The following is a 25,419-nucleotide window of genomic DNA, read 5'->3' as shown; positions in this document are numbered from 1 at the left end:
GGGTCTTTGCGCTCAGAGGAAGCACAGAGCAGCACCTGCTTGGCTGCAGGCCTGCGAAGGGGACCAGGCCAGGCCAAGAGAAAGAAGTGAATAAACCTGGACTCTTAAGTGGGCAGGGGGACCCTGAGCTGGGGGTCACAAAGGGGGAGACATGGCTACGAGGCGTTTAACCGACGCTTTCTTGTTGTTGCGGAATAATTCCATCCAAAACCGGCAGCTGTTAGCCGAGCAAGTGAGTAGTCACACCACCTCCAGCCCTCTGCATTCACGTAGCATTGCTGCGGTGAGTCTCCAGGCGGCCTCTCCGACACACGCCCTGTGTGCACTGCGGCTCTGCCTGTCTGTCTGTCTGTGTCTGTCTCTCTGTTTTAAAAAGAAGATAGGACTAGCATGGAAATGCGGGGTCTGTTGGCTGGGGTCCGCGAGCTTCGATAACCCTGGCTGGGGAAGAAGCATCTAGATCCTGCTCCACCTCTGCCTTGCACGCTCTCCTCACTTCCGCATCCCTCTCCGTCCTCCCCCTTCCACCCCCCTGGCTGTCCCCGCGCGACCGGCGCCTCCAATTTACATATGTTTTAGCACTGAGATTTGGAGGCTTTTTTTCCTGAAGCCTTTTTGTTCCGTTTTGTTTTAAGCGCCCCCCTCCTTCCCCCGTCCGCCCCCGCAGACAGCCTCACTTTGGTTCTGATGGTCGGTTTGCAGGCTGACAGATCCAAATCCTTGAAAATGAACGATGCCCTCCTCCCTAGAGAGGAAGGAGTTGGGTTTTTTTTTGGGGGGGGGGGGGTGTTTTTCGTTGTTCTTTTTTTTAATGGTCTCGCAGCCCTCTGTGTGCCCGTGTTCCCTGTGAATAATTGCTTTGCTGTTTTTCATGGGGGTTCTTGTTTGTGAGGCTGTAAGGTGCTTGCTTCTTCGTTTTCTATTTCCCAGACAGGAAATTAAGCTTTTTCTTCCATAGGAACTTTTTAAAACGAACGTGGTGTTTATGTGAAAATTAACCCCCCAAATAGCCCACCGTTTTAATTTAATTAACCTGAACCTTTCTTTAGCCCAGCTGTAGAATCTCTTAGAGGGAGGACCTGGAAGGATGACTGTTGTTTTCCTGTTTATTTATGATAAAGGGCTACTTTCCCAGTCCAAACCTCAGTCTCCTGCTCTGTTGAACAGGGAAGTGGGTGCAGATGGTCTAAACAAGAGGGTGATGATGAGCCCTGGGTAGCCTAAATTGAAAAGATATGAAACTAATTTGTAAGGGGGGCTCCTGGCTGTAGACAGGTTGGGTTTGAATAGAAGCAGCATTGGGGGGAGAGTAAAATCACCCCAAGACTGGATTCTTGGGGATTATGCTTGACATAAGCAGTTTTGGGGCTCTGACACTTACTTCACCTGTTACAGACTATATTCCTTTTAAATTTTTTATGACTTGATCTAAATGCTTCACAAAAAAATTGGCCATCTGTCTTGATTATTGACAGAGCACCTACAAAGACAGTTTTTCCTTTTTGTTAATCACAAAAGGAAAATGTATTTGTCCATCTTGCTTATGTAGAAAAGCTATTGTACACTGTGTGAGCAGCTTTAGGAATAAAATCATGGTAAACTTAAATCAAAAAGCATAGAAAACAGGGACTGACCGAGTATGTGTAGGTTTTCAGTTACTTGAGAATTTGAAGATTTTTTACATTTGTAAACTGAAAAAAAAAAAAAATGGTATTATACTGAAGTAAGTGCAAAATTGAAAACAGACTAATTCCAGCACCAATTTTGAAAAGAATGTCCTGAAATAAACTAAGAAATAGAGAGTAGAAATTCAGTGGGGGAAAAAAATCCTCAATGACCCTTAGTTTTGCTAAGATGTAAAAAATGTTCCTCAAATGGCTTGATTTTATGCTACCTTGTAGAAAGTAAAAAAAACCAGAACTAAAACTCATGTTAATATTTCTAAAATATTAGGTTTTAACTGATTTTAAAACATGTTTGCTTTAAAATTTTTAATCATATAAGGTTCAGAATACACTAAACAATAGGATAGATAACGTGAGGCTTTTTTGTTGTTGTTAACCATTTGGTCAGACAGTTTAAAAACCTGATGTCTGAGCCGGCAGCTTTTTAAAGGTGCATCTCTAAGTAAAACCTATTTTTTAAATGGATTTCTTAGGCAATTTTAAATATATATATATATATAACTAAACCATATAATTAAAATATATAGCTTGTGTGTACAGGTTGGAAAAATAGATATGTCAGAAAATGTACACGTATATTTAGCTAACTCATTTTCTTGAAAATAGATTTCTAAGTCAAACTGAAAATACATGCCTAATTCAGAACACTAAAAAATATTTTCTACATAATGTACCATTGAAAATGTTATGTATATTGGTTTGACTTTTTAAAATCTTTCTCAGATCCTTATAAGAATAAGATCTTTTAAAATGTCCTTAAAAAAAAAATCCTTGTAGTCAGTTCAGATTATCTAAAAATAGATTTTGCAATTAAACAAACATGGTTTGCCTAGCTTAGAATTAAATAAGTCACATGTTTATATATATTTTTGCGTGCATTATAAAACACATGGCATGTCATAGATTTCTGAAGTGTTTAGGGGTGAATTATTATATTTTCAGCTTGCTTGCAGTTGATTCTACAGAAACCATTTCTACATTTACACACAGAAACAAATATGGCAAGACAGCATGACTGCATAGAGGGTACAATATTTTCAGCTTTTCTGCAAGTTGAAAAAATGTAAACATTTTGGGGAAAAAGCCATGTTTAACACAATTTTTAAAAACTTTATTAAATAACTAATATTTTTCACTGCATATCTAGCTCATACAAATTTTAAAAACCTCGCTTCTGAGTTGTAAATTTCAAAATCTTGTAGCAAATCAAAGAAAATTAATGCTGTCAAATTTGACTGGTTTTAGGTGATATTAAGAAATTAATTTAAATTCAATAAATGTGTTAGACTTATTAGTGAGATCTACTGAAATGTTTACTATTGAAATGTCCAAATATCACTTACCTTATATAGTTAATCACCACCGCCGCACACACACAATAAAGGAAACAAATAAGGCAGAGTGTTACTTACTAATTGTCAAGTCTCCTGATGAGTATTTCAGGAGAGGCTGTGCCATTTTACATACTTTTCTGGGTGTTTGAAAAAGCATAAATAAAAACTTAAAAAATAAATACCTGTCATGTTGAAAACACAAGTAAGACAAAATACAATTTGTATATATTTACTAAAACTCATGTAATTAAAAAAGAAGCAACAGAGCTCTAGTGTGTAACTTAATTAAAAAAATCATAAACTGAGATTTCTACGTAGTTAGAAGAAAAGGCTGTAGAAGTTGATTTTGGGGTGGGCAGATTATCTCACAATTAGAAATAAATTGCATCTAATTTTTTTTTTTTTTTTTTTTTAAGCCTGAATTTTCACTTCATTTTGGGTGAAAGCTGTGGAGATTGATTGTAAAGTGGTGTTTGTGCATGACTGTGCGTATGACACACCTCAAAACAAAGCTCACATAAAACTGTATATTCTTTAGAAAATTTAAACAGGCTTTTTTTTTTTTTTTTTTTACATCCTTGGAGGAGAAAACTGGAAGTTGGTGGCTGAGGATGGTGCGGTTCATCGTGTGCACCTATAAATGCACACTAAAACAGGTTTTTGCATCCTTCAGGCAAATATGTCATAGCTAAGCAGGAATTGAAGGAGGATATGCAGTGACAAAACAAAGTCCGAAGGGCTTTTTTAGGGGGACCTAAAGTTCATTTGACCCAACATCCCCTCTGTGGTAACCCCTCTGCCTGCTTGCCTTGACTGCCTTCTGCGATGGGGATAGGAAATTCCAGCAGGCATCACCCCCACCTCTCTTACTACCAAAGAGCCCTTGCCTCCATGGACCCCATCTGTCAGCATCCTGCATCCTGTGATCATCCCAGCCGTGGCCCCGGCCCCTAGGGTCTCTGACACAGGAAGCCCCTTCCTTCTCCTGCAGGACAGATAACCCTGCAGCTTGCTTGTGCCCCGGACCTTTCTCTAACTCAGCAGTCCTGGCTCAGGCAGGGAGGTTAAGTTTCTTGCCTATGCAAGAAGTCTAGTTTTCTGCTTTGTTTTGTTTTTTTCCCCGTGGGCATTTTAAAGTTCAGCGCCCAGAACTGAACAAAATTCTACTTAACTGTGTTCCCCATTGTGTTGATATTAGTAAAACTAATTGTGAAAGGCCAGCGGTTTGATTTTTTTTTTTTTTTTTTTTTTTAGACTCCCAGCAAAGTGCAGCTGTTGGCCATTTCCCATTCATTCTGCTTTGGCCTCAGTTTCAGATGCCCATCACGGTTGTGCCTCAGGGCAGCATGAAATACAGGGAAGCGCACTGGACTCCAAACCTGGGAACTTAGGGCCAAGTCACACTCTGGCTGACTCAGAATGTAGGTCTCTGGGCAAGCTTTTAATCTCTTCTGACATCTTTTGCCTGATTTGTAAATTGAGGGTTTGAGTTAGGGGAGATTTCTAGTAAGTAGTCCTGTGGATTCAGCAATGCTTTCTCAAATTCTCTTTTAATGCATTGTTTCTCCTAACCAAGCCTTGCAGTCTTAGCTTTAATTTGAAAAGGAGGAAATCATAGTCAACAGCATTGCCCTGTCCACCAGCCAGATGTTACCGCAAAAATCCTCAAAAGTGGCTCCAGTACTGTGGAGAAGTAGCTTTGACATTCCATCTGCCAAGTGCAGGTTTTAAGGCAACACCTCATTCAAAAAGTTACAGGCAGCTTACCTTTAGGAAGCTAAGAATTTATAGTGTTAAATAATCACTCCAAAAAAAAAAAAAACTGTAAAGTCTTAAACGAATGACAGGTAGATGCTGGGTTGCTGTTCCGATCTGATGAGGTGTTGTGTGACCTGTGTGATTGCCTTTCATCTCCTGAAAAAGATCTTATGAGGGGACTTGAGCTACTTTGTTAGTGTTTACTGCCTAATCTATTCTCTGCTTTAAAATAATACACAATCTATAAATGGAAGCTGAAGTTCATTGGTCTTAGATTAGTTTGAAAGTAGCATATTATTTTTAATAAAACACATGGTGTGTTTTGGGGGGGGAGGCTGAAGGTTAAATATGGTTATAAGAAATCTGAAGTCCTTCTTCAGTCTTGACAGTGATACTAGCCCAAGATTTATTGAGCGCTGACTATGTGCCTGGCTTGGGGCTTGTCCTGCACGTGTAGCCTCACTTAGTCCTCACAGAGCTCTATCATACAGGTGCTGCTGTTTTTTTCTCTTGATACAGATCAGGAAACAGGTTTCAAGGAGTTAGGAAACTTGCTCAGTGGTGCCCACAGGGCTAGCCAGGGAGCTGGGGTAGGAACACAGGCAGGCCTGGCCCCGAGCCCTTGCTACCCAATGGGCCACAGGAGTACTGGCAGCTTTTCCCGGACATGTGCTGCAGGTCCCGGAGAAAGGAGGAACCCATTTAAAAGAATATATATATACACATATATACATATATATATATATTTTTTACTATAACATCTTTCTTTACCTCACTTTACAATCACGCCAGTCCATTTTAACTTGCACATTGAAGATTCTAAGTTTTAGTCCATGCCGAGTCAGTTGGAAAATTAGTCCCCTGTCTTTAGAATCCAAGTATGAAATCATTGTATATTTCTCTTTAGATCTATTTGCTTTTCTGTTTCTAAAGATTCCATTTGAGCAGAGAGGCTTACTTGAGAATAAGGGTACTTTGTTGGATGAAAGTGAAGCAAACTTTTATTTTGGCAGTAATGGAAATAAAGTAAATATCACTATAGCATAGACCTGTATTTCCAACTCATTTTGCTCAACTTTTCCAGACTTCCTGAGTAAACACAGATGGGTTTCCACTTATTTTTCAGTTTTATGTAGAAAGTTCTTTAGACTATAAATTCCACATGCTGCTTGGAGTTTTCAGTATTTGCTTGATTGCACGCCATTGGCAGGTCAGAAGCCTAGATTTAGACATTATAAAGATTTAGAAGGTGATGATGTGTAGTATCGTGTTTTTCTTTGGCTCTGTTTTGGTTTTTCCTGATGGTAATTCTAAATGTTTTAATTCAGGTCTTGACAAAGTTTCCTGGTGAATTGGTGGCAGGGGTAGTTTCGAAACCTGCTAATTTTAAGTAGCAAAGTCGGAGGGATTGATGTGCTTCAAAAAGATAATCTCCTGAATCTAGTTCGTGATGTGGTAGTAGCTGCCTATCACTAGTGACTCCCTGAAGTGCTGGTAAAAGTAGAGAGACTGGAAGGTGGGGTAGAAAGAGGCCTGAACACCTGGGTCTGTCTGAATCTCAGCCCTGTGACTTTGGGGAAATGAATTTATATATTCTAAAACTTGATTTTCTTATTTGTAAAAAAAAAATAAAAATATACCCAAGATTCTGATTTCACCTCTTGTTAACTAATAATTGCAGAGACTGAGAGATCAGGCTGTGTGCTTCATTAATAATCCAAGAGGCCAGGCTCCTGTGCAGCAGAGATCTTAACCAGGGTTTGCAGTAATACTTTTCCGAAGATTAGACGCCAAGGAACCCCTGCAAAATGGGTAGATGTGCAGGTTGAGATACCAAATTAGGGGTTTTGCCTGTGTCTTGTATTATTAATAAAAACACCTCAGTGCTTTCGTGCTGAAAATGTTAGCTTTTTTTTTTTTTAAAGGTTTTTCTTTTATTAAAGTAAAAGGTAATTAAATCAGATTTCCATTTGACACTGTCTCCTCTATTAGCATCTTGCAGTACTGCTGTCACGGCAGGGTATACACAGAAATACGGTTCTCTTGCTCTCACGGCAAATTGTAGAAGGAATGAAGGGGCCTTTCAGCTTCCTATAATGTCAGCTAATTGAATTTTTACACGGAGGAATGTTGTGTGGTTACACTGTTATTACTGTCACTGTTTAATAGTATTTTGGCCCTGATAGACCAGTTTCATTTGCACTATTAATTTTTAAATAAGGAAGTTATTTTTTTTTTTATTTTCTAAATTTACTGCTCAGGATAAAAAAAAATCAACACAGTTGATTATTGAAATTCACCACTAAGTATTTCAGTGATCAATACTGTTAAAGAAAAAAAGGACCTATTTGTTCAGATTATCTATCATTAGTAAAGATCTGTTCAGAAAATAAAGTTCCATGTTGATCGTAAAAAGATCCTTTCCTTTTAAATTGAAACTTAATCTTCTGCCTGCCGATGCTTCTTCCTTCCTGCTCCTTTTTAAAAAAAAAAAAAAAACCTCTCCTTTTGGTTTTGTTTTACTTTTTTTAATAATAGCCTTATAGTAACAGTGTGCCTCCTAGACTTATAATAATACATGCCAAGCAAATGGGGAGAGTTTTCCTTTTCTTGTACCACCTGTGTCTCTCTCCGGGGACAAGTGGTTTCTCGGCTTGCTTATTGCCACGGAGGAAGCCGTGTCTGCGGGATTTAATTTGCAGAGCCCTTACATATGTGGTCACTCAAATATCATCTGAATACGGCCATAGACAATTCTTGTGGGCTGTTCATGTTCTGATTTTGCTGCATTTGCAGTGCTGATTTACATACTAAAATTTACTTTTATTTGACACAATGAAATTATGTTTTAGCTTTGCTCTCTTGTCTTCCTGAGGGAAATTTAGAATATTGTATATGCTATTTGACATTTGTGAAATAGAAATACCATTATATTTTATTGCATTTAAAACAAGTATGTTTTATTTCTATTTTAATTTTTACAACTGTTTATTGTTTGATTCCTACCTCTTTTGCCAAAACAAGCACAGTAAATAAAAGTAAAAAACACAGTAAATTAAATATTGATATAGTTTTTTTAAAGGAAGAATTAGAAGGGGGAGATTTTTTTTAAATCTTTGATTAGTAGATCTGTATTTTTAGTCAACTTTAGAGTTGCTTGAAATCTCAGTGTTTTCTCAACTGACCATCCCTTATCTGTCTGTCTGTTTGTCCCCATCCTTTGTTTGTTTGGTTTTTTCCCCCCTGCTGTCCCTAACTGGATGGGCTGATGGCAACAACATATCTCTTCAGGAGCTGGATGAGGTATTGTGTTTTCAATATTTTTGAATGTCAGTGTATACAATTAATGCCTGTTTCTCTGAAATCTTTGGTCATATGTAAAATGCTAACAGAGTTTACACATATTTTAGCATTTGTCATGATTACTTCTCCTTGTCGTGTTTTACAATTTAATCCTTAGGATTCATTTACTGTGTTTTCACACCAGGTGAAATTGATGATTTAGAGAAGGGCTTGGTAACAGTATCTGCTACTCCTGGGAAAGTGTCTCAACTCTGGAGGCAGTAAAGGTTGAACGCGTTCTCCCACTTAAAATCAGCCAGATAGTTTTCAGATGATGCACGAAGCTCCCTTGCCTCCCCAGGCTGTGCAGGGGGGTCGTGGGGGCGGGGTGGTGGTGGTGCAGGAGGACGTGATGTCTGGCAGAAGCCCTCAGGAAGCCGGCCCCAGAGCCACCAGACCTGTTGAGCTGTCTGCTGAGGTGTCACCGGTACGGAGCGAGTGACCCTCGGGTCGTGCTGACTGACTAATGGTTACGTGGCCCCCTTCCTAGCAGCACGATTTTGGCCTTTTCATTACTTATTAGCAATTCTCCCGGAAGATGGAGAGGGTACGTGTTCACAGCACTTTATTCCAGTCGTGCTAATAAAGCGTGGAGGAAAAAAGAGATTGAACTGTGATGGTTGGTTTTGTGTTTTCTATTATCTGTTTCAGCCAGGAAGGGGTTGGAAATACTCTTCCTCAGGATATACATTTTTAAAAGGGCCCTTTTAAAATTGAGGGTGGGAGGGTGTCCCTGGTTTTTGTTTTAATTTGGAAGTATGAACTGTGAGGTGGGGTTAGGCCCACTGTCTTCAAAACCAGTGGGGTCCCTTACTTGTTGATAATAACTGCAGATGGGAAACAGCCTGAAGATCCTTCTCAGGGAGCTGGTTACATGAAGTGTATAGCCTTGCTTGCTCCCACTGCTCTGCCTGTTAAAGGGTCCAGCCTGTCTCAGGCCTGCAGGGCAATGAGCTCCCAGATGCAGGGCCACGTGGGAAGAAGCCTGGTGTATAATGATGGATACTGCAATTCCCACTCTTTTAAAAAGAATTATTTATGTTTTAAGAAAAATAACTCACATTCAGGCTTGTGAGCACTTAAGAGATTTTTGAAAAGAGACACAAGAAGCTGTTGACAGTGGGTAATTTCCAGGAAGCCTGGCGTGGAAGGGAAACTGCCGACCGTTTTCTTAGGTCGGGCAAATAGTTTTAAACCATGCATGTCTATTGCTTGAGTCATTAAGAACCAATTAGTATTGAAAACCAAACCCATCCATCTAGGAATGGGTGCTGCCCTTACTGAATGGTTTGGAAACATAGGACCTGTGGCCCCCAAAAAGAAGTGTGCCCTGGTTGGCGTGGGGCGGTGGGCAGTGCTGGGGAAACAGCCACAGTGGCCTAAGTTTGAACACTTCTCCCACTCGGCTCTTCGGGGTCATCTTTCCTGAGGGCACTGCCGGCTGAACCTATTTCCAGGCTCTCCTACTTCCTCTTCAGGCAGCAAGTTCCAGACACTGGCTCCCCCCGCCCCACCCCAAGTTCTCTTTGCCACATTCTGAAGCGGAGACCCAGAGTGGAGAGCCACCTTTCCGGCCACATGCCCGGAGGCCCAGCCTGTCCACTCTGGGGCCGCGTGGCCCCTCAGCCCGCCACCCGCTCACTTCCCCTTCTTGTCCTTTGTCCAGAATCAGCATGTCAGTTATGGAGTGAATTGTACATGACATGTCTTATGTTTGCTTCATTCATTCATTGCATTTATTGTTGACTCACACCCTAATTATGAGTGTGTGTTTATTACAACTGTGTGCCCGGTGCCGAGCAAGAAGCGGGGCCGTGTGTTGGGAACAGCATCCAGAGTCCCAACTTTGCCAGGGCGCAGTCGGGCTTCCAGTTGCCCCCAACGTGGGTCCGATGGAGGCCATCCCTGTGTCGGTGAGGCCCAAGCACACTGTCCTGACCGTGTCATGGTGGCCACATGGGTGGCCTTCTCAAGTCACCTTGAAAATCAGCTGCACCCTGGGGATGCCAGGCTCTGCTCTTCTCCAGAAACAAGTAAGAGGTGCTCCAGGAGAACCCCACCCCCGTCACTCCCCTGCCCAGTGTCTGGCCTTGCTCTCATCTACTCCCCACCTAGACAGAGTGGTCTCCCAAAATGTTGGCTTTTTTAATTTGTAGGAGGAATGATTTTTAAAATTACAAGATGTAAGCATCAGGTTCCCAAGCCACATAGCCTGGGAAGGTCAGGGTGAAGTGGCCGGAGCGCTGGCCAGCCAGCACGGGCGGGCTCCCTGGTCCCCCTGCTGGGGGCAGCATTGAGAAGGGGAGTCTCAGCCCCTTGGTATCCGTGTTTGAGGAACAGGGAGCCGTCTTCTCTGCAGGTCTGTTGTTGGGCTGAAAGTCGGGGTTCAGACAAGTTGTTTCCTACTTTTTTTTTTTAAGTTTGTATATGAAAGTTGAGGGGGTAAAAGGAAGGTTAGTGAACCTAGCAACATTTTATCTGGGTGGTGTGGTTGTCAGAGGTTTTAATTCTGTATTTTTTGCACAGGTAAAATAATGGCTGTCTTGAACATTTATTCTTTCATAATCAGAAAAGGTACACACTACTTTAAAACGATCACAGATTAGAAGGGAAAAACTGTGGTGCTGATGGCCCCCAACTCTTTTATACAACGTGCTTCTTCACTCCCTCAAAGGAAGGAAGTTTCTTCAGCCTTAAATGTCTGTTAGCCATCCCAGCACAGTGAGTTGACTGCACCACGTACATGCCCACCTTGTCTCAGGTGGAAACCAGAGCCACCAGGCGGTGTTGGTCAACGTCCCTTCTGGACTTTCTAAATGTGTGTTGCCGCAAACGATCCAGAATTGTCAGTATTGGTTCTTATTACCAGTGCATTATGACTGAACTTAGTTTATTATTTTTTTTTAGATGAGTGTGTGTGTGTGTGTGTGTGTGGATATATTTGACTTTTCTAATCTCTCCAGAGGCTTTGCATATCCTTAATCTTATGGAACACTAAATCAGCCTTCTCGTAAAGGTCGGGTTTTATAAGAGGAGGAAGGCTGTATAGTTGGAACAGCAAGATTTATAAGGCTGTGTTCGTGTGTGTGTGTGTGTGTGTGTGTGTGTGTGTGTATGTGTGTTTTCTATCCATAGATCAAGCACTTGTCCATGCTGTCAGGTGTTCTTTAAAGGGACAGTTGTCAACGTCTAAAGTGGACCAAGGGCACCGATAACTCTGATGAACTGAACAAGCAGCCTGTCGGCGTGCCATTGTGAGCAACCGTTGAAATTTTCCTGCACGGATGCAGTAGAGCTGGGTAGCTCTGGAGTGGGGTCACACGCCCTATAGTTCTTAGAGGACATGAGTTACAAATCACAAAGATAAGGATTCTTAAATTCTTAATTCTCATGAGTACAATTTTATTTATATATTTTTTCTTATTTAAAAAACATGGAAAGATTTTTTTTTTTTTTAACTTCAGAAGCATAAGTTCGTTAAGAAAAGCTTTAGTGACCATCATCGTCTCTTCACTGGGGGGACATGGAATGGAGCAGCAGCAAGTAAAGTGAGTGAAAACATGATAGCTTTTTAAGGCCTGAGTTGACTTGGATAGCTTGGAAACGGACATATTTTGGATCTTAAAAATGAGAAAACATTGAAATGGGAAGTAAGGTTTCTGAAGTTGAAAGGGTGATTGTTTTGCATTTAAAATGTGTTTTTTTAATGTTCATAGTCCCAGTTTTAATTGACAGCTACCTTCCATTAGATCTTCCCTTCCTAAAACAGTCTTTATTAAAAAATGGTACATACTGTGATACATATTACAAGCCAATTCTGATCACATAAACGACACTTGTCTTTTAAGGCTGCCTTTCTTTATCATGATAAACTCTTGCTATAGACGATATCATAAAGGGGACAAATTATTCCCTGTTTAAAGTTTTTAGTCTCAGAGAATCAGCTGTTCTGTCTCATTGGCACAATCCTGATACAACCTGTGGGAAAGCTGGGGTTGGCTAGCTGGGGAGTTCTCTCTCCCCTTGGTCCCCAGCAAGCTTCCTTGGGACGCCCGAAGAGGGTGTGTGTGTGCACACTCTTTTATGTGCATTTTTGGGAGACACATGTCTATTATGTAAAACGAAGTACTGCTTAAGAAAGAGTTGAATCCACTTCAACTGACTTCATATGTGAATTATAAAAATTTCTCACTTGTTTCAGAGAAATTGATACTAGTTACTACCTTGCAGATAAACTTAGGTAAACACTGCCTCTGTATCTTTTTTGGTTTAGTGTATTTTGGTTAACAGTCACAACAGTACAAAATTGTGAGTTTAGAATCTCTTAATATAACAAGTTACTACTATTATTTTACTGAGATTTGGTGTAATAGTAACATGCAGTGTGTTAGATGATAAACTGGCACAGTGAAAATTCTGTGACCCACAGGGGTCGCTTTGTGTGAACAGCCGGAGGTTTAGGTTCTGCTCCAGTTAGGCAGCAGCTTTGTGTCCCGTGCCTGCCGTCCAGCCAGCAGGTGCTGGGTGGTGGTCTGTGGCTGGTCACTTTTGGTTTGGTCATTGTGCCCACTACAAGGTTGCACGGCTCTCGGTGGCTTTGGGGGGAGTTTTGAGGAATACACAGCTGTGCGTGGGGTGAGGGGCTGGATCTGCAGAACTTGAGAGAGGCCAGTTTGTCCATGCCTCTGTGCTCAGCCGAGCCTATCCTGTGGTCCCTGTTGTCACTGGTGGGAAATGGATCCGAGGACTGTGTTTTGTGTTGTTGTTGTTTGAAGGTGAGGGCTTGTTATCCTGATAACATTTTCTTAGCAAATTGCAGTTGTATTTCATGGGCCTGCCAAAGTGATTGGCAGCTGGTGGGGTGATTGGGGCTTCCGGAGTCAGCCAACCCAGGTTTTAATCTGTCACATAATAGCTTTGTGACCTTGGGCAAACTAGTTAACTTTTCTGGGTTTCAATTTCCTCATTTATAGATTGGAATAATAGCCCCTAGCTCACCTAGCTTGTGTGAGGGTTAAAATAATAAAAGGAAGGTAAAATTCCTATTAGTGAACTCTTAAAAACAAACAAGGTGGCTGTGGTTGAGAATTACACAGCACAGACGCAGAGCCCCGATAGCGCAGGTGGGGTGACGCACCGTTTGTTCAGGACCTGAGACGACACTGGCCCTGCAGGGCCCACGCCGCTGCGGAAGGCGCCTGGCCTGATCACGACTCAGATGCCGGGGGAGCACTGCTGGGGCGGCTGGTCCCTTCAGCGTGGGCATTGCGTCAGACGCGCCCCCTGAGCCAGCGGGGGCAGTGCCTCCCCCGCTGTGACAGAGCCGGACGCAAGACTCCAATGTGCTTTTAGGAATTTTGCTGTAATCTCCCTGTTCCGGGTTTGGGGCTTGTTGCTTGAAGAATTCTTTTGATTTAGGCTTTTCCTTACGTGATTTTTTTTTTTACCCCCTTCATCCGAGGATGTTAAAAATTTTGCCTTGTTCCTTTATTGTTAGAAAAAAAAAAAAACAGTATTTGCTGAATGAGTGAAAAAATAAATTTAGATAAATGCAGGGAGGGGTGAAGAAAAGCAATATACATTCTCTACCTAGTTCTGCAGTGCGATTTAGAAAATGTACAAAGTCCTACCTGTAGCAGACTTTTATATGCTGTTTTCCATTATTTTCTGATCATCATTTGCATCTTTTGAAACTGGCATTTATAAATTCTGAACTCTGGAGGGGTACCTCAAGATCCTTTCAGCTGTTCACTGCCTCCAGGCAGTAGAACAGTTTAACCACACCAAACCTGTGATTTCCCTCCCATTCTTAAAAGCTTTCTAAGGCAGTGTATTACATAGGTAAAATAAACAAGTACTATGGAGATCATTTGAAAATAAGGGGAAATGCTGCCTGTGGATATTTAACCAAAGAAAGGGAATGAGTGTAAGATTGCCTTGAGATGTTAAGGATTGCTTTTGCCAAATGGTAGATAACTTGCTGGCTGTTTAAGGCAGTTCTTTCACACATTTTAACACCTAGTTAATGATCTTGTGACTAAGATACCTGGATCAGCCCTATTTACGAAATAAGCTAAGTGTCTGTTAGTAAACCTTGAAATGTTTTTGTTCGTTCCATTTACAGCCTAGAGTGTTTTCTTTTTTAACGCGTCTGATCAAATGAATTGCTGAGTTTCATGCCATCCCATCATAGTACAGTACTAAGGTTTTTCTTTTAAGGGTCTCTTGTTGACTTTTTCATTACATTTCCAAAGCCAGATCAAGTCAAATTCATATTCACAAGTATGTCCAAGGAAATTAAGACGTGGTACGTGGAGAGATAGGAAAACAGTTCCATATCCTAGCAGTATCAAAAGCAAGTTTGTAATCCAGGCAAGTGCATTTGCTCCTCTATTTCTGTGTCTTAGTGAGCGACGTTTAAAATGGAGTAAGAGTGTGCTTGTCTGGACTGAATTTGAATAATTTTTTCATGTCCCTTTATTTCTTTGTAGCTCGCTGATGATCGCATGGCTCTGGTGTCAGGCATTAGCTTGGACCCAGAAGCCGCAATTGGTGTGACAAAGCGGTCCCCTCCTAAATGGGTGGATGGAGTGGATGAAGTAAGTGGAGTGTTTGTTTCACACTCTTATTTCTTGAGGTAATTATAACATTAACATGTTTTAAGATATCTGCCATAAAAAAAAAAAAAAAGATATCTGCCATAAAGATTGATTTGGCTACACTTGAATGCATGTCCTTTTAAGTGTGTTATTTAGAATTATTACTTAGAATTATTCAGGTCACACACCACAAGAAAGGTGTGTGTGTCTGTGGGATGCTTGTGACTTTGGTTTTAGTAGTAACTGGTGGCTCAGTGGTAAAGAATCTACCTGCCAATGCAGGAGACTTGGGTTTGATCCCTGGGTCGGGAAGATACCCTGGAGAAGGAAATGGATACCCACTCCAGTGTTCTTTCTTGGAAAATCCCATGGACAGTGGAGCCTCACACGCTACAGTCCATGAGGTCGCATAAGAGTTGGACATGTCTTAGTGACTAAACAACAGCTGAATTACAGAAAGAAACTGAAGAACTGTGTAACCAGGAAGAGTGGTATTTGAATGTCTGATGGTTTGAATTAAAGGTTGCTCAGTCAACAATGAGTTGACTGAAGACTGAGCTCCATACTCTTGAGTGTAGCTGGTTGTCTCAGAGGCAGACACACACCTGGAGGGAGAGTGGAGCTCTGGGATTTCATTTGTTTAGATACAGTATGATGTTGGGCGGATTAAACAGAAGATGAAGGAGTTAGCCAGCCTTCATGACCAGCACTTAAATCGACCTACTCTGGATGACAGCAGTGAGCAGGAGCATGCCATCGAGATAACCACACAGGAGATCACGCAGGTGAGGGGGGAAGGGGTCCTCAGGTGGGAACTTGGTCTCCCGCCCTCCTCACCCTCTCAAGAGCCGGGCCACGGTACAGTGCTAAATGACTCCTAGAGTTTCGCTTCCCAGGTTGAAGTTCACAGAGGGATCCAGGAGGCCCTGAGCCTCCTCCAGGTTTCAGCATCTGCACTCCTTTTCCTGTGGGAGTGGGGACTGTTTTTCGATTGTTCATTGTACTACTGTGGATTGATCTGAAAATTAAATTCAGAGCATTATTGAGTTCAATCATTTGATTTTAAGATGTGTAACTTCTATTGTATACTAGTGTGCAAATTTTTTTCTTGTTTTTTTTTTTTTTTTTTTTAGAAGGGTAGTTGTAATTGAACAGATGAGGAGCCGTTGCCCAGACTGAATCTCTTAATATCCCAGAGAAACTCAGCCTCCTGGAAGTGTCTCTTGTAAAATGTTAAACTTGAGTAATTTTGAAATAATGAGACTCAGGACTTCCCTGATGGTTCAATGGTTAAAAATCCGCCTTGCAACGCAGGGGACATGGGTTCCATCCCTGTTTGGGGGAGCTAAGATCCCACATGCCCCCTTGCCAAAAAAAACACAAAACATAAAGCAGGAAGAGTATTGTAACAGATTCAATAAAGACTTTTTAAAAAAGATACTTTAAAAATCTTAAAAAGCAGTGTGACTAGTGTGTAAACAAGCAGTTATTTTTCATTTGTTTACACCTCCTGGGTTGCTGCTGCACAGAGATGGGGCATGGTGGGTGGGGAAGCCCTGGGGTGTTAAGAGCATTTGGGTCCTGGCTTTTAGCAATTAACAGTAGTATGATTCTCATTTAACTCCTCAGACCCCGGTGTTCTTATCTGTAAAGTGGAAATGATAATAATAATACCTAGTTAGGGTGGCTGTCAGAATTAAATGAGAAGGCTGTGAGGAGCAATGCACACGGCATGTGCCCACATAGCATCTCTTTGGGTCTGGCTCAGCTCCTATTTCCTGGCCATCCTCAGCGCCAACCTGTGCGGCCAGAGCCGCTGTGTGTCTCACTCCGGCATGCAGGCATCTTGGGGCCCCCGGCCCACTGTGAGCGCCCCCTGTCCTCCCAGCTCTTCCATAGGTGTCAGCGTGCGGTGCAGGCGCTGCCCAGCCGGGCCCGCCGGGCCTGCTCGGAGCAGGAGGAGCGGCTCCTCCGAAACGTGGTGGCCTCGCTGGCCCAGGCCCTGCAGGAGCTGTCCACCAGCTTCCGGCACGCACAGTCCGGCTACCTCCGACGTGAGTGTCCACCCGCACCAGGCTCTTGAGTGACGAGCGTCCCAGCGCTCGGGTCACGGGGCAGCTCTGTGTCTCTGTCCTCCTCTTCTGCTAGTTCTCTGTTTTGTCCTTTGCCTTGGCATATCCTCCTACCGCACAGGGGAGAAAGTAGCTCCTTCTGCTCCCGGTGGGAGCCACATCCAGATTGAGGCCACCCCATGGGGCATTGACAGTCCTCCTATAAAAAAACAAAAGAGAAACTTACCCTTTTGTCAAGTTTAAAGTATTTGAAAATCAATCTAGCATATTTTAAAAGCTTATCGTTTTCTAGGTGTTAGGCTTGTGGGAGCTGCTGATAAATGGATAAAAATAGTTGGAATCATGTTGAAGCTTCATATTTGCCTATCTGTCTGAACACCTTACCTGGGAATAGTTAAAGCAGACACATTCTCTCCCAGCCTCCCTTCCGTCCCAAATAGTGTGAAGTCAGGTTTCAGCTACATCCTCATTCAGAGCACCCATAAACTGGCTTTTTCTGTATTGCCATTGTAATCAATGATATCCCCATGGGCTCCCCCAAAAGCTGGTTCTCCGTCCTGACAGCTGGCATATTTGTATTTGTGCTTTCAGTTTACTACTTCTAAAATTTGATTAGGGCCACTTGGAATTCTTACCAGAGATACTTTTAGAGAGAAATACTTAATTTTTTAAATGCTTTTTAACAGCAGTTAAATGTTTCTGCTTCACTTAGAGAGTCTCAGATGATTATGTTGCATTGTCATTTACCTGGCATCCAGTGAATTGTTCACATTTGCAGTGTGATTTCTGTCCTAAGTAACCCCGAATGCTTGCCTGCTATTGCATGGTTGTGGTCGTTTACTGTCCCCCACCTCTGCTGGAGGTGAGCAGGGCTGCTTCTAAAGTGGCTAAGAATGTCTCCATTTTGACTGTTGAGTTTTACTCTAGATGCCCCCTTTTAATGGTGGAACAGTAACCAGGATGGTTTACGTATTCAAGTAAAGTGAATTCCTGTCCACGATAGGCATGAAGAATCGAGAGGAAAGATCCCAGCATTTTTTTGCTACATCAGTACCGCTGATGGACGATGGAGAGGATAATACTCTGTATGACCGGGTATGTGTCGGGGCCCCAGACCCGCCTGCTGCGCATGTGTGCTCCACTCTGTTCCCTTCTCTTAGCTGACTTTTAACTTCCCTGAGATGCAGATGGATCGGCACTGCATGGTGTGCACATCCATCAAGTGCTTTGCAGCTGGTGGGAGAACAGTCATGGGGGCCATATTGTTTCTTCCTTTCCAAAGACTGCAGGGAGACCCTGTCAGCTGCCTTCCAGAACCTTTTGGAAAGCAGTCTGCACACCCCACTCCTGGAAAGAACCCTGAGACGTGCGGGCTTCTCCCTGGTGCTCTTGCCACTTGGCCCTGGGGCAGCTGCAGACAAGAGGTTCTCTGTGTCCCCCGCTTTGGCCGGTGATGCTTTAGAGCCCACTGATTCAGGGAGATCAGATCTTTCTTGTTAGAGAAAAATAAGTGCTTGTGTGTTATATGCTCTATAGAAATAGTTTCAGATTTTATTTTCTTTAAGTTATATCTAAAATGGTACACCATCACTTTCTTGGGAAGAATTCTAATGTGCACATTTCGTCCTCTTTGTCTGGCTAGGGTTTCACAGACGAGCAGCTAGTGCTGGTGGAGCAGAACACGCTGCTGGTGGAGGAGCGGGAGCGGGAGATCCGCCAGATCGTGCAGTCCATCTCCGACCTGAACGAGATATTCAGGGACCTGGGAGCCATGATCGTAGAACAGGTGTGTGTGTCTACCCGCTTCGTCAGTGGGCTCTCCTGCCCTGATACCTCATTCTTCCCCAGGCTTTTCGATTCTGCACTTTTGTCAGGAAAACAGTTGGAACCCATTCCTTCTGTGTGTATACAGTGTGTGTGCTAAATCGTGTCCGACTCTTGGTGACCCCATGGACTGTAGCCCTCCAGGCTCCTCTGTCCATGGGATTCTCCCAGGCAAGAATACTGGAGTGGGTTGCCGTTTCCTACTCCAGGGAACTTTCCCAACTCACTATGTATGTGTGTATGTATATATGTGTACAAATTATATACAGACTGCTGTCATGCCCCATAAAAACACTAATAAACTATTTCTTAGATGAGAAACAGGTGTCCGTGACAGTGCTCACATTCTCTGCCTCCATCCCAGGGCTGCTCCCAGAGCACCTGATGCCGGGGGCCTGGCTGGCTCTGTCCACGCTCAGCGGTGATTCTGACGATGGATAAGTTTTCCCATCTAATTTTGGCAGGTTATTGTGTAACAGCAACTGGAACCACTAGCCCTCAAGTAGAATTAGATTGTTTGTTCACTGTTACAATCTGATTAGGGTGTTTTATTATCTTGCCAGTGGGGATTTGGGTCCTGATCCCCCGAAACCAGCTGCAGACTGGAGCGGACGAGGCTGTGGAAGATCTAGTTAGGTTAATTACTCCCGGGGCTCTCACGGAACTGCTCGTGCTGTCGTCCCTCCCGACGCAGCACACTTCTGTTCAGAGCCCCCTCCTTCCATGGAGCCTGGTGTTCCCTTCTTCCTGTTTGAACTCAGCAATTAAAAAATTACAAGCAAAACTCCTGGAGGCGAATGTGTGATTTTACATGGTGTGTTGGAGCTAATTGTGTTTGCTCTGACCCATGGAGGCACATGGAGATGTTCAGACATGATAGTCAGTTTCCAGACCTCGTTCTAATCAGGCCTGACTTAACTGGCCTTCTCTGCTTCCTTGAACCTGCGAGTTTAAGCCACAGATGGGCACAGAAGCAAGCCCTTCGCCACTCAGAGCCTGTTTCCACTGAACCATATATTTCTTAAAGCCCCAGTAAGCCTGAATATGGAGTATCCTGTAGTGGCTAAATCCAAGAAAGAAACCTCAATTTGTCAGTATTTTCTTCTTATGAGCTGGGCTTTCCTGCAGCTGACGGCGGCACTCTGCCACCGAGCACCTCACTCTGCTTGGTGATGGACTCCAGAGCTGACAGGGTGTCCCTTTCCCCACAGTCAAGTAGAACAGATAATCCCATGGATGACGATGCCTGCAATCTGCATCTCTCATTTCTGAAGCTCCATTTTCCCAGTTGCGCTTGTTGATTGTCTGTGACTGTCATTTATCACCCAGGGTACCGTCCTTGATAGAATCGACTATAATGTTGAACAGTCCTGTATCAAAACTGAAGACGGCTTGAAACAGCTCCACAAGGTAATGGCATATTTTTCAGTGGCTGAGAATTTGAAGAATTGTTTTCCCATATCAAGAATTCATACGAGGCTTGTCTTTTGTCTTAACTGTCCCCGGCACTTTCCTCTCTCATCAGCTCTAGATGGGGCTGTGAAAATGCAGCCTGTCATGTTATTCAGAGCCCACCATGTGGGCTGTGGCCATTTGCCTGAAGTTAGTGAATCCCGGTGCACCCTACATGCAGAGTTGAAGTTGCTGAGAACCCCCTTCTGTGACAGCAAACTCTGAAAGAGTCAGGGTTTTCTTCCTTTTAGAAAATATTTTATTCCTTGGCTAGGGCCTCTTGTTTTAGGGAATCGATCGAGTGGGTATTTGTTAAAATCCGTGTTGCGCATTCTGTCTGCTGGTTGCTGCTGACTCAGACCTCCCTTGTTGTGATACTTTTCTGATGAATTGCTGGTGGGGATTCATTCTGGAGAAGATAAAAATCTAATTTTCTCTTTTAATTACCACAGTATATCTGTGTACCACCTTGAGGAGAGAGTAGTCTGTTGAAGTGAGAGTATTAGCTTTTTCATTCTTTGCTAATAATCTGATGGCTGTCTCCGGAATGTTTTTCATGATGTTTGTTAAAAATAAATGGAAAACATCTTTAAAAATCTTGTACTCAACCATGAGAAACACATATGTACACTGCTGAGTGACTCTTATATATAATTGGGTGCATATTTTCTTTAGAAGGAATGAAATACTTCACAGATGAAGTAAATTCTGTCCATCCCCTCATGGACAGCGGTACTCTTAGCCATGTGTAATGGTCATTTTCTCGATTCACTAATGTACTTCTCTATCATTTCTCTGAGACCAGTCATTTCCTGTGGTAGAGGTGACCACACCTGACCATGGTGTCAGATTTACGGAAGGTGAGGCCTCACACAGGTCTGACCAGAAACCCTCACCTTCCTCTTCTGTATGCTTGTTACCATGTGCAGGGTGGGAGTGGGTGGGACGCCAGCAGACACTGAGAAAGAGGAGGTCTGCCTTGTGGACACAGGAGGCTTTTTAATTTTTTAAGCATTCGGTTCATTTGGTTGCCGCATTTTATGTGTTAAAAATGTGAAAGCTAACTTTAGTTTTTCACTCGGTAATGTCTGGGCCTTCATATGCTGTTGAATTATGCGTCACTTTTGAAGTTTCTTAAATAAAAACTAGCAAAACATGTTTTGTAATACAACAGAGATAAAGGGGAAAAGCTTTCTCTGCGGGGGTGTACATATCTAGTGGGAACTAAAAAATTTGTTTAAGGTTCGACTTTATAAATCATTTTGAGAGGTTTTAAAGTATATCACCTGGTGTCGGCTTCAGTGGTGGTTACTGACTACAAGAGTGAGCACGTACTGTCCTCTCTCGGGCTTGGCTGGCCGTTGCCTTGGCGGTCGGCTCATCTGAGGCTGGCGGGGGGCCTTAGAGTCACTTCTTCCGGGCCAGGCTCTCCAGACAGGTGAACGTGTCCTGAGGTTTCCTCCTGTGGATGAGTGGCTCCTGGAGGGTGGGCGGGCTCACTTAGGACACAGAACTGCTGGTCAGAAGGTTGGTGGGGATGGGGAAGTGGGCACGGGAGGCTGGGCCTTCCTAGCACGCGCTGCCCTCAAGCTGTCTCCTCCTTGCTTTCACTTTCATCTTTGCCCTCACCTTTGCCATGAGGTGGTGCGCCTACAGGAGTGTGGGGAATATGCTCTCCCCATGTGCTCAGGGATACCTTCGCTACTGTCTCCTCCCCTCTCCTTTCTCTGGGTCATGTTCCGGCGTGATAGGCGTGTGTCACTAGACACACAGGATGACTCAACTCGGGTGGTTTCTTTCTGCACCTGACCCCGTGGGGCAACTTTCCCGTTTCTGTTGGGTTGGTCAAAAAGTCGGTCTGGGTTTTCCTATGGCATCTTACGGAAAAACCTAAATTAACTTTTTTGTCCAACTCAATACTTCCAAGGATGAATTTCTTCTTGTTTGCAGACTCAGAGGAGGTAGAAGAGCTTTTCTGGGGCCCTCAATTCTCTCCCTTCTGGCTGGGGTCACTGGAGCCAGAAGTTAGACTTCTCAATGAAGGAGCTGTGCGTTCCTTCAGAGAACCGTGTCTGGAAGCGAGGGGCTTCCATAGAAAGACTGGGTCCTTGTGGTTGGTGGAGGGGGATGTGAGGAGAGGTGGGCTGTGTGGAGCTGAAGGCAGAGCCTTGGACTTCTCCCGCGGCCCTCAGGTGATGGTGGATTCCCAGCAGGTGCTTCGTGAAGCCTGTAGGTAGAGAACTCGGGGGCCATGGGAGTCGACTGGACCCTAGGAGTTAATGGCAGCAATTGTGATGGTGGAGCCGGTGGCAGAGATGTCGGGTGTGCGGGTACAGCCAGAAGCTAGGACTAGAAACAAGCCAGACTTGATTTTGGAGAGAATGACGACCTTTTCTCCCTCCTCTTTCTGTAGGCAGAGCAGTATCAAAAGAAGAATCGGAAGATGCTTGTGATTTTAATATTACTTGTCGTCATCATTGTCCTCATTGTTGTCCTCGTCGGCGTGAAGTCTCACTGAGCAGCGTCGGGTCGGTGTGTGCGGCACGTGGCCCCAGGTACAAGGCCCGGCGCCCGTGGGCTCTGGCAGAGGTACGGCCCCGGCCTAGCCGGGGCGGCGGCGGCCCCATGGACTCCTCGGCCCGGTCGTGCTCACTCGAGGGGAAGGGGCATCTGTTCTCCTTCATTGTCAAGACGTGAAGGACCTTGGATACTGCTGCGGAATAGAGATGAGTTCTCACTTCAGTGATTTTTTTTTTTTTTTTTAAGAAAGAAAATATCAGTTGAATGTTTACAGGCCTCGTCACGCTGTTTGATGTATCATACCTGTATATGCTCTTTTTTTTTCCTAAGCAATCATATTTGAGCAGCATGTTAAAAGAATTTTTGGAAAAATTTTTTTAAACCATCTGGTTTTTAAGAAATTTGGTACCAGAAATTTATGCGTAGAGGCAAAAATGCCTCTTCATCTTTGTCTATATATTTTCCAGTTGAAAACAAACTGAGAAATCCTTTAAGAATTTATAATCCGTTCCCCATTAACTTAATTTAACTTTTCCATCACTGTTAATGATCAGAGTAACAAAGTGTGAAAAATAAGAAACCATCATCGATGTTAATTAACACATTTAGATGGGCCAGTTAAAACAGCTTCATAAGTTTAAATTAATTGTAAATGGAGTATTCCTCATCTCAGATTTGTGCACTGCATTTTCTCCTATAAACCGAAAGGGGTTACTAAGCAGAACCACCCAAATGCAAAAGTTGATGATTTGAAAGAACCTCACATTAAAAGGGCACTCGGCAGTGTCGGAAAAGTCGCCAGAGCTGGTCGGTGTGTCCCCATGCCCGTCCCCAACCATCCTTGCTCAATCCATTACTTATATAATAACTACATAAAGACCTGTTCAAGCCAGACACCACTTAATGGACTGTGAATTTACACAGAGGCCATTTTAAATGGGTCACCCCATTTAGGATTAGTGGGTCTCAAATTATTAACCAAACATGACTCCATTTCAAAGTAAAATATTCCCCCAGTGGTTTGATTTATTGGCCCTTCCATTGCCATTGAACATGCCCAGAAGGTAGGCATATTCCTGCCATTTGTGAAAATCTTGGCTCAGAAAACCCCTCATTTGTGTGAGCATGAATCTGGTCTCCAAAGCAGGACTTTGTTGTTCACTTACCTATTATCAATATGGTGCTCAAACATATTCCTGGACCTGTGGAGTAATGTGGAAAGTGATGATAACTTTGAAACCTGAAGTTGTTCATGTTTTAATGGGTCTTGAGACACCAGTATAGTTTTTTTTAATGGTCTTTGTGTCATTTTTGATGGCTTTCCATTGTTTTTACCTCTTGTAAAATGTTTTAAAAGAGCATGACCTCATTAAGTGTGCTACGTTTTATTTGGACCAGTCACATAACCTGTCTCTCTAGAATTGACTTTGAAGTTATTTCCAGAAATTTAAACTCAAACCCTGAGATTCAAGTTGTCCGAATAGGTCATGTGCTTAAAACTCAGACACTGCCCAGCCTTCCTGTCCCAAGTGGTTCATGAAGCTGGACAGTCCCTGGTTCCCTGTTCCTGACGTGGGCATGGGGTGATCTAAAGGCGTCCCTGGCATATCGGGAAGTAGCGTGGCATTCCCTGACAGCTACTTACTAGGGAGGAAGGCTGGGAATGAGGTCCAGCCCCTCCTCAGTTGCCCTTGAAATGGGGGCTTCCTTGGTCCTTGAGAGCAGCTGTAGGCTCTTTAGCCTCAGTGGTTTTGAGCTCAGGGAGTCAAGCTGCTCCCAGGATGGGGTCTGTCCAGATGAGGGGCTCCCCTCCTAGACAGCCTGGAGTGGTGTTAAGGGTTATTGTGGGAGCTTTTCCAGTGCTCAGGCTCACTGACCCTCTAAGGAACGTAATCCTTTAAGAAAGGATCACTATTTATTTGTATTTATTTTTAGTGAACAGGGTGATTAGTTGGATTTTTTACTCAATTCCTTTGGGTAAAATAATGAATCTGACTAGGGATGGCTTGAAGGATCCTGTGTGGGATCCCAGCGGCTGCCCCCTCTGACTGGATCCCCGGCAGCACCAGCTGAAGCCCAGCCATCTGCTGCCATCACCGTGTCCCCAGGCCAGCAGCAGCTGGAGCACGTGCTCCAACTTGCCAGGCTCCACCAAACACTGTCTTGTTCTGTTGAGCCTCCTCTTGGGGACAGGTCAGCAGCACTGCAGGCTGGAAGGGGAAGTTAGTGATTAGTGTCCTGGCACTGAGGGTCCTCCTCTCTCTCCTCGTCTCGCCTATGGCTCTGGTGGCAAAGGTGGCTCCTCCTGGCTCTGCCCTCACTGCCGGGAGGGCGCCTCCAGGCTCAGCTTGGACCCCTGCCCACAGTGATGTGGCCTGTGCGGCTCTGTTGACCGGGGCTGGAGGGGGGACCCGTAGACGTTGCCTGTCAGGTCCCTGGAGCTCCTGATCTTTCCCGAGATGGGAACTGAGCACTACTGTCTCTTGTTCTATTAATTTGGGGTGGGGGGAGGTGCTGACTTGCCGACCCTGGGCGTGAAGCCATGTTCATCTCTAACGAATTTACCGCAGTCTCTGCTAATTGAGAGAGCATTATTTATTTGTTTTGACACAAGTACTTTCAGTGTTTTATCCTAGCTAATGGCTTCTTAAAGGTAATAAAAACCTTCCAACCTAATTGGTCAGATAAGACTTGTGTGTGTGTGCGCTTAAATAAAGCAATTAGTGAAGCGCTTCTATCCAAAACAACTTTTTTTTTTGTCCTTTTTAGAAAACTAATTTACTGTTACTGGAAACTTTTTGTACAATAAAGCAATCATGCAGATTCAAGAACA

General features: G+C 43.6%; 1 protein-coding gene across 10 annotated transcripts; it reads left to right on the top strand.

The window, feature by feature from the left end:
- STX16 (syntaxin 16) lies at positions 1-25,419 on the top strand. Of its 10 annotated transcripts, none has more exons than XM_043883399.1 (11): positions 94-232; positions 4,274-4,440; positions 8,069-8,080; positions 14,374-14,491; positions 14,611-14,718; positions 15,363-15,503; positions 16,607-16,772; positions 17,794-17,885; positions 18,433-18,576; positions 19,944-20,024; positions 22,480-25,419. In XM_043883399.1, coding segments are annotated over exons 2-11 (969 nt in total). In that variant the 5' UTR covers positions 94-232; positions 4,274-4,438; the 3' UTR covers positions 22,585-25,419. The 10 variants fall into 10 exon arrangements, with proteins under 10 accessions (XP_043739337.1, XP_043739332.1, XP_043739331.1 ...); XM_043883401.1 differs by having other exon boundaries at positions 143-232; positions 4,330-4,440; XM_043883400.1 differs by having other exon boundaries at positions 145-283.

The sequence above is a fragment of the Cervus elaphus genome, chromosome 23, assembly GCF_910594005.1.
Source record: "Cervus elaphus chromosome 23, mCerEla1.1, whole genome shotgun sequence".
Taxonomy (NCBI): Eukaryota; Metazoa; Chordata; class Mammalia; order Artiodactyla; family Cervidae; genus Cervus; species Cervus elaphus.
Note: the sequence above shows the minus strand (reverse complement) of the source record. Positions and strands in the feature narration are given on the sequence as shown.

Coding starts and splice junctions, on each gene's coding strand:
- STX16 (XM_043883396.1), top strand. CDS start 152: ATGGCTACGAGGCGTTTAACCGACGCTTTCTTGTTGTTGCGGAATAAT. Junction 14,719..15,362: donor GGGTGGATGGAGTGGATGAA/GTAAGTGGAGTG, acceptor TCATTTGTTTAG/ATACAGTATGATGTTGGGCG. Junction 16,773..17,793: donor ACAGTCCGGCTACCTCCGAC/GTGAGTGTCCAC, acceptor TGTCCACGATAG/GCATGAAGAATCGAGAGGAA.